This window comes from Pyrus communis, chromosome 2, assembly GCF_963583255.1.
Source record: "Pyrus communis chromosome 2, drPyrComm1.1, whole genome shotgun sequence".
NCBI classification, from domain to species: domain Eukaryota; kingdom Viridiplantae; phylum Streptophyta; class Magnoliopsida; order Rosales; family Rosaceae; genus Pyrus; species Pyrus communis.
In genome coordinates, this window is record NC_084804.1 from 18,497,039 (window position 1) to 18,505,546 (window position 8,508).

The 8,508-nt window shown below is 38.7% G+C and overlaps 1 protein-coding gene across 1 annotated transcript; it reads left to right on the forward strand.

Annotated features, from left to right (window-relative positions):
- Positions 1-6,698: 6,698 nt before the first annotated feature.
- On the forward strand, positions 6,699-7,607 carry LOC137725748 (pathogenesis-related protein 1-like). Its single transcript, XM_068464523.1, has one exon. The coding sequence runs from the start codon at positions 6,741-6,743 to the stop codon at positions 7,224-7,226; it is 486 nt and encodes a 161-aa protein (XP_068320624.1). The 5' UTR covers positions 6,699-6,740; the 3' UTR covers positions 7,227-7,607.
- Positions 7,608-8,508: the final 901 nt, after the last annotated feature.

The window sequence follows — 8,508 nt, forward strand, 5'->3', positions numbered from 1 at the left end:
GATTAATGGCACATTCCCCATGGAAAGGTTGGAGTCTAGAAAGCTCCAAACGAAGGCATCATGCTACTATATGTGGAATGGCATTCTTGTTTGAAGATCCTACACTGGTCCACATCTTCACTGCCTAACACCTCCCGACGACCAAAAGGTTCCAAGTTGGATCTACGAAGATGTCTATGGAAATTACTCCGGAGGCCGATCCTTAGCACAGAAGGCTCTTAATGCAAGCTACTACTGGTCTACTATGCATGAAGACGTTAAGGAATTAGTACAAAAGTGTGACAGCTACCAACGTTGCAAGCCTGTACCAGCACTGCCTGCCAGTAAACTACACCCGCAGAAAAGTCCTTGGCCATCTATGCAGTGGGCAATCGACTCAGTAGGGCTGATGTTGCCCACTACTGGGGGCAGAGACATGATGATCATGGCAATTGATTACTACACCAAATGGGTAGAAATATAACCCATAACAACCACAACTCAAACGGATATAGAGCATTTCATACGATGGAACATCATTTGCCGATTTGGCATCCCGCAATCCATCGTCACAAACAATGGCCTGCAATTTGTAGGGAAAGATTTGGTGAAGTTATTCCAAAAATATCGCATCAAGTAGCACATGTCCACGCCGAGATATCCTCAAGGTAATAGGCAAGCCGTAGCATCCAACAAGACGATCATCGATTGCCTCAAGAAATCCCTCTTTGACAACCAAACGACAAGCAACCGATAACACTCCTTTCTCTTTGGCATTTGGTTCAAAAGTAATCATTCATCCCAATGTCATCGTGCCAGGTTTTAGCACTTTACTGCTAAGCGTCGAGCAAAATGAAAAGGAGATGGCCGCAAATCTAGATCTGGCATAAGAGAAACGCGAAAAAGTCATCACCTGCATCATAGCCTACCAGCAACAATTCTTTTCTAGCTACAACAAAAGGGCCAAGATCCGGTAGTTCTAACCCAGAGATCTAGTCCTAAGAAAAGCCTTCAGCACTCCCCAAACAGAAAGTTTCAAAAAGATAAATCCCATATGGGAAGGTCCGTACATGATCAGCAGAGTATGCAGTAAGGGTAGCTACACCCTTGCCACTATGAACGACAAAGAGATCGAAAAGCAGTGGAACGCCTACACTCTGATGAAGTACCATGTGTGACCACCCGCTACATCAAAGCCTGAAGACTCAAGCAGCTTAACGGGCACTACTTCGCGAGCTGAAGACTATTTAGTTGTTACGCAGTTTATACTTTACAGCTAAGTTTTTGTTCGTTTCACTCGTTTTTCAACGAGAAATTCAGAAGTAAATCACAACTTGGCTCAACTGCATGCTTACAACAACTGATCACTCATGCACTTCAAAAGAACATTGCGTCATTCTTAGGGACTTATCGCAGAAATTGTGCCCCCCGAGGGACCAACAATACTCTCCAGTGCGAGAGGGTAAACCAATTCCCCAACACCCACATTGGTCTGCTCTCCAACGCGGGAGGATAAACTCTACAATTCAAATATCCAAATGTGGATGAGTCGGGCTGCCCTAGTATAACTAGGTGCACAATCGCTTGCATCGGGATTCTTAAAAATAGCCACAATGGCCTTTTTCAAGGCTTAGCTAACTGACGGATTTTGGGTCTCTTGGCCTAATATGTGGGGAACCGAGCCCTAGAGACGAAGGGGGCACATTATGCTGTCCGCCTTATGGATGGCTGCCTTAAAACCCTAAAGCTGCTTCTGAGTGCACTAAGGTAGCCTACGGTTTCCAAAACACTGCCTACAACTTGTCCTTCGAGCAGTAAGCCGTGCTAAACTTATACAACCACACATTTTTGTGAAAGGTTAAACAAGTTAGCATGCATATACGAAGCTTTATCCACTGTCGACATGTTACGCAGTCGATAAGCTTTACCTCTACCAAGCTAGGCAAGTGGATTGATCGTTCAGATCTACACTAATTCCTAAAGTGTTGTGATACTTGCTACGCAACGCATGAAATTGGCTACATAAAAAGAAAAGAATTCTCTCAGACCTATGCTTACAAAATTCCATACAACTAGGTACTTTTGATACGAAAGGTTAGCGAATTTCATAACCCAAAAATCTTTAGTATGTTGTGATGCAGGCCACACAACTCAAAGGATTGAAGAAAGCCAAGGTTAATAGCCAAGTGGTCACACGGACTCGTCTGCTTCTGTAAGTAAGGTGTCTGGCTGCCGACCCTATGGATAACAACTTTGCAAAAGTTCTACACCAATGCCTACGACTGCATAGGCTATGCAGGCCTGTCTGCTTATAGAAAAGTAGCATGCATGTCGCTGGTCTAAAGGTCTAATGTTAGGTGTAAACAAAAGAAGCGAAGATGAAGAAAAACAAAAGAAGCAAGTTTATTAAATTTTCTAGCAAAATTGACAAACAAATAGCAAAGGTCAAAGGAGTTCAAGCAAAGAAAAAAGCAACAAGGAAAACCAAGAAAATTCTAATGGCTACCTAGAAGACTACTCTTCACCAGCTTGAACATCCCATGACTACTCAGTCGCCACACCTTCAGTAGCCACGACGTTCTCAGCAACGGCATTATCCAGCACTTCACCCCCAACTGCCTCAACCTGGGCACCAACTTCTCCGACTACTTTACCAATGGAAGCCTAAAAAATAAAGGCAAGCAAGTCTTCCGGAGAAATAGAAAAGGTCTCAAACTCTTTCCCAGTAAAATCAAAGTCAGGCGGCCTACCAAAGAGATTATCTACATAACCCATCTTGAAGAAATTGACCTGACTCTAAACAAGCGAAACCTGGAGCCTAGCTTCGAGCCCTTTAGCTACTCGTTCTCCTCGAGTAGGCCAAAACAGATGCGCTGCAGCTCATCTACTTCCTTTTTTCAGACTTTCGTTGATCTTCAGTGTACCTTGGAGTTTCAACACTTGGGGTTCAAGCCTATCGACGATCTTCTTGAAATGGATCACTTGATTATATGCAACGATCAATTCTTTATCCTTTACGTAAGCAGCAGAACGAAGCTCAGAAACACCATTCTCAAGATCTTGAATCTGAGGTATGTAACATCCAATCTCCTCATCTGCACTTTCATACTTAACTTGGATTGCGTCAAGCCTAGTTTTCAAGTCAATGATCTTTTGGCGAGCGGTCTCAAACTCAAAGAAGTAGGGGCAAAGATATTAGACCCCTTCAAAGCAACAAGCTCAGACTCCAACCTCTTGATCTTATCAACTGAGGAATAAGCTTTAGCTGTCATAGTCTTAGCCACATCTTTAGCAGTCTTGGTATCCTCTTGGTCAAAGAGCATAGATTCGGATGCCAGAATAGCCATTTTTCAACATTATAACTAAAAGAGTAGTCATTCGACATTGGGTTGAATGATTCGCAAAGGAACTGAGGTAAATAATCCCTCTAACACCATCAACGAGCTTGGCACACACGTCTATATCTTCTAGAAGATCTGGCTTCAAAAGCACACAAATTTCAGCAGCCTTTCCAGAAACAAGCTTGGCGGATTTCTCACTACTGCCCACGCAAGAAGTCTCCTCTTTCGCAATAGGCGAATGAGTCTCAGTAGCAAGAGGAATAGGCATTGGCACTACTTTAGCAGCAAAGTCCACCTTATCGCTCTTCATAGTAGCAAGCCTCTCCAAAGGTGAACTGGACTTAGATCTCAACAAATGTCTTGGTACAGACTTTAGCACTGGGGCATGACAGAACCTCTATGCTAAGCAATCCTATCAGCAATCGTATCAAGAAACATTAAGGTTTTTTGTGTTTTCACAAAACCCTCTCAGGTTCTCAACATATCACAAACACCCCCTGACGTTTTAAAATCATTTCACAAAACCCCTTCAATTAGAGTTCTATAAGTTTTATGCTGACATCAACAAAAAAAAAAAAAAAAAAATTTAAATGACAAAATTAACCTTGTTTATATTCCAATTAGAAATATGATATTCCAGTTAGGAATATGATACACTTGCATCCAAACACCTCAAACATAATATTTATCATATTATTCCAATTAGACTAGCCTAGTGGCTTTGTGTTTCATGATACAAAAAATTCTCCTCTAGGTTTCTTGATCATCTTTTTCTTGTTCAAAATATTATTCCCTTCTACTAACAACCAATTCATTGAGTGCAGCTAATCATATGACTGCGTGCTTCAAGCATTAAAGAAATATACAATCAAAATAAGACTTAACACGATAGATTTAAGAACAATTCAACATTCAACAATCTAATATTTTCAACAGGCTGCAACAATTCAAAATAAAACTTAACACGATAAATTTAAAAACAATGCACAACCAAACATAAGATTATCATATTATACCCAAAATATAAAATAAAAGTCATAATCCAATTGTAGCAACTTCTTCGAAATGGTTGATTGCCAACAACTTGGTTTGTTGCATTGGCTTGGCTTCTAATTAATCTTTTGACTTGGTTCAGGAGCTTGACTTCCAATTTTTCTTGGCTTGTTGCATGAGTGCCACCAATTTGAATTCCCTCGTTTAGCACTATCAACATAAATACCAAAATTAAATGAAATTGTGAATAATGAATTCATATGTAAAAACTGAAAACAAAAACAAAATATCACATTGTAGTAGAAAAAATAGATTCTAACCTTTTCTCCTAGTGTTACTAGTTCTCCTTGGTGCATTGACTCCTCTGCTCGCTCTTCCCGTTCCCCTTGCAACATTCACACCTCTTCTTTGAATCGTCTCAAGATCTCCATTTGGGCACCTTCTTCTATTATGATCCAATGTACCACAAATTTGGCATGATAATGCACAAGATCTCTTTCTCTTTTGCCCGTTCTTACGTTCATCCGCCTCTTTTCTCTTATTTTTTGTGGGCCTCCCATAGGGTTTCCTTAAGGGTGGGGGATGAATGGCATCATAAGGGTCGTCTGCCCAATATCTCTCCTTTGGAATAAGGTGAATATGATATGAGTATGATGCCACATACTTCTCTTTGGTGAAGAATTCATGATAGCAGTCTTCTAGGTTGGCTCGCTTCCATATATTGCATTCACACACATGCTTACGTCGAATCCCATTAATTTTCCATTTTCCATTCCATACAACTGCAGTGGCTTGTAGGCAATCGCACAATGTGCTTTTGGGAAATGTCATTCACTTCAAACTCGTCTTCACCTGGTCCAATAAAAAAATGTCATACTAAGTGTTTCAGAAAAATTAAAATTAAAAAATTAAATAAAATTAAAAAATTAAAAAAGAAGAAGATATACTATGGAAAGAATAGAATAGAATAATGAGACCACACCATAACAAGACTATGGAAAAATAACGAATAAAAGCATGTCCTAATGAAACCAACCTTCAATTGCATGGCAAAGGTAGCTTTTTGCTTTATTTCAGCAACCTTGATTAATGAAGCTTAATTAGGTTTAGGCCAAGCAATCAGAGCAACAAGGGTTGGAGAAACCAACCAACGAAAGATATTTGTGTTCACGCTGCTGCGAAAAAAGGTTTTTATACGGTAGAACTGTTAGAGTTTTTTTTTTTTTTTTTTTTTCTTCTTCTTCTTCTTCTTCTTCTTCTAAATAATGATAGGTCTAACTAAAACTTGTAGCCAAACACTAGTTTAACTTCGTAAGGGCATTTTTGTATTTTCATAACTTATGTCATGATTGCTAGGGGTTTTTTTTTTTTGTCATGGAGGGAGGTTGATGAAATGATTTTAAAACGTCAAGGGGGTGTTTGTGATATGTTGAGAACCTGAGAGGGTTTTGTGAAAACACAAAAAACCTCAAAGGGTGTTTGTGTAATTAATCCAGAATAAAACTTCGGAGAAGACTCGTATACCACACGTATTGCAACAGTGCATAGAACATGCCTTTCCACATCGTACCTAATTTTCTTTTTCAAAGTTTACTGCATACATGAATCCAACAATTACGATCAATTTGTTCCCCGAAATTGGCGGGAAGGCTTAGTAGACCTTTCCTTCACAGATGAACATATACTTTTCCTACATGCATCGATCATATACTTTTCCTACATGCATCGATCATATACTTTTCTAAAAGAGAAGTAAACAGATATGACAAACGCAATTCGAAGAAGCAGATCTGCTTATTTACCAAAGCAATTAGTTCCAATTTGTTGCAATGTTGCATCATCAACATGAATTTCAAAGGTTTCAAGGCATTGTTAATTGTGTTACCAAATATCGGGAAATTAAAGTATTGCATAGCAACATAATATCTAGGTCAGTGATCGATATTATTGCTGCCCCAGCAGTAGCCACATTTTTGCTGTTGCGATTGCTTATTTTTGTTATACTGACAATTTAATTACCTCGAGAAAGTTTGACTAATCTTCGTACTTCTCATGCAAGTGGTAGATTGTCATAGTGGTTCAAATCTTTTTTCTTGGTTCAAACTCTCTCCATCCTCGTCTAGACTATGTAGAATATTGCTTGTAGTACTAAAAAAAGTTAATCCTCTCATAAATTTGACTTGTAAAAGTAAGCCGTTGTAAGTAAAGAAATATAGAAGTAGGGTTTTCTTTCATCAGTTCGGCGACGGTTTGGTTTCTTCAGTTGATAACGTAATGAAAGTTCAACTTTGATAGTCATGCAAATAAATTTCCACAGCCTCAATTTCTCAGAGCTCATAATATCAACATTTACCGTTCCCCGCTATTATAAATACTCTGCACCATAACATCTCATTTGCCCATCCACAAAGAGAACAAACCATTAACATGGGGTTGTGCAATATTTCCCTAGCTCTCCTTTTCATTTTAGGCTCAGTCCTTATCCAATCCTCTCATGCCCAAGACACACCCCAAGACTACCTCAATTCCCACAACACCGCTCGAGCAGCAGTAGGCGTTGGTCCCTTGACGTGGGATGACAATGTAGCAGGCTATGCACAAAACTACGCCAACCAACATGTTGGCGACTGCAGTCTCGTGCACTCCGGTGGGCCGTACGGCGAAAACCTTGCCATGAGCACTGGTGACATGTCAGGAACAGCAGCTGTGGACCTGTGGGTGGCGGAGAAAGCCGACTACAATTATGAGTCGAACTCGTGTGCTGATGGAAAGGTGTGTGGGCATTATACACAGGTGGTTTGGCGTAACTCGGCTCGTGTAGGGTGCGCAAAAGTGAGGTGCAGCAGTGGGGGTACCTTCATTGGATGCAACTATGATCCCCCAGGCAACTATGTTGGGGAGAAACCGTACTAGCTATGGAAGAATCAACAACCACTCTAGCAGTTTTTGCTGATGGATATATCTAAGAAGATAAGCTATGTTATTAAGAATAAAGAAAATGAATAAATAAGTGATGATCGATCATTTGTATATATCTTCCACTGGCATGGTGGACGGTAAATTTCAATTGATCAATAATTCACTATTTTTATTTAAAATAAATTTTGGTAACTTGCTAGTAAGACATGCATGCTACGATCAAAGTTGCATAATTACTTGCCTAGCTTGAAGTCCTACTATTGCCTCAACCAAGAAAAACCTAATTTACATTATTTGGCTGAAATGATGAATGTTTGTGGAAAACTTCTCTTGGTAATCTACTACACATGTTAATTAGAAAGAAATTATTATTGACTTGTGACCAAGCAATTATTTCTTGCTCCTTGTCTTTGATAGATATAATGCCGGTTTGTCAAATCTATATATTTAAAGAGTGCATAATGACTTTTAAGAGCTAATAACTATTCCATAAATATAAAGGAAAATTATATCGTAGAAATGTGAGATCATATTTGTGAAATTTTGTTTTCTATTTTTAGTTTTCATTTTTATATGTTTGAGTTATGGAGAAATTATTTGGAGAAAATGTGGGATGAAGAAGAGTGGAGGGGAAAATGAGGGATGAAGAATACTGGTGGAAGGGAATGAAAGAAACGAAGAAAAATGAACAAAAACAAAACCTTCAAAGTAAATACAAGTTAAAAATACTTTTTAGTTTTTATTTGAGTTCATTTCCTTAATTACACACATTTCAACATATCTCTCATAATCCAACCATTTAAACAATTAAGTTCCTTAATGATATTTTTTCAAACAAATATCCTTAAGTTCATTAAAACGTCCAAATTCTTCCCTTCTACTAGATTGTAAGCTATGTAATTTTTTTAAAATTTAAATTACGTGACTTGTGTTGGTTTTTAGTATTTGATTATTTTCTTAAGTTATGGATTGGGAAATAAGACTGAAGAAAAACTCAAAGAACGAGAACGAAAGTTTTGTATATTCCTGTGTAAGGAAAGGTGCGGCTCAACCCATTGCAGAGCACACGTTAGCAAAACATTCTCTTACACCTTTGCGCTAAATCCAATCTAAGCCATACACGCTGTCATCAATACTAGCAAGACATTTGGCTACAATCTAAGTCATACATAAATAGATTGAATCGAGGCCCTACATTTGAATCTATTGACTTAAGTAGACCATTGCAACTTAAATCAAATAACCAGAAACAATTTACATTTCAAAAACTTGTTTG

Bases quoted from the DNA above. Each gene is read 5' to 3' on its own strand.
- LOC137725748 (XM_068464523.1), top strand. From the start codon at position 6,741: ATGGGGTTGTGCAATATTTCCCTAGCTCTCCTTTTCATTTTAGGCTCA.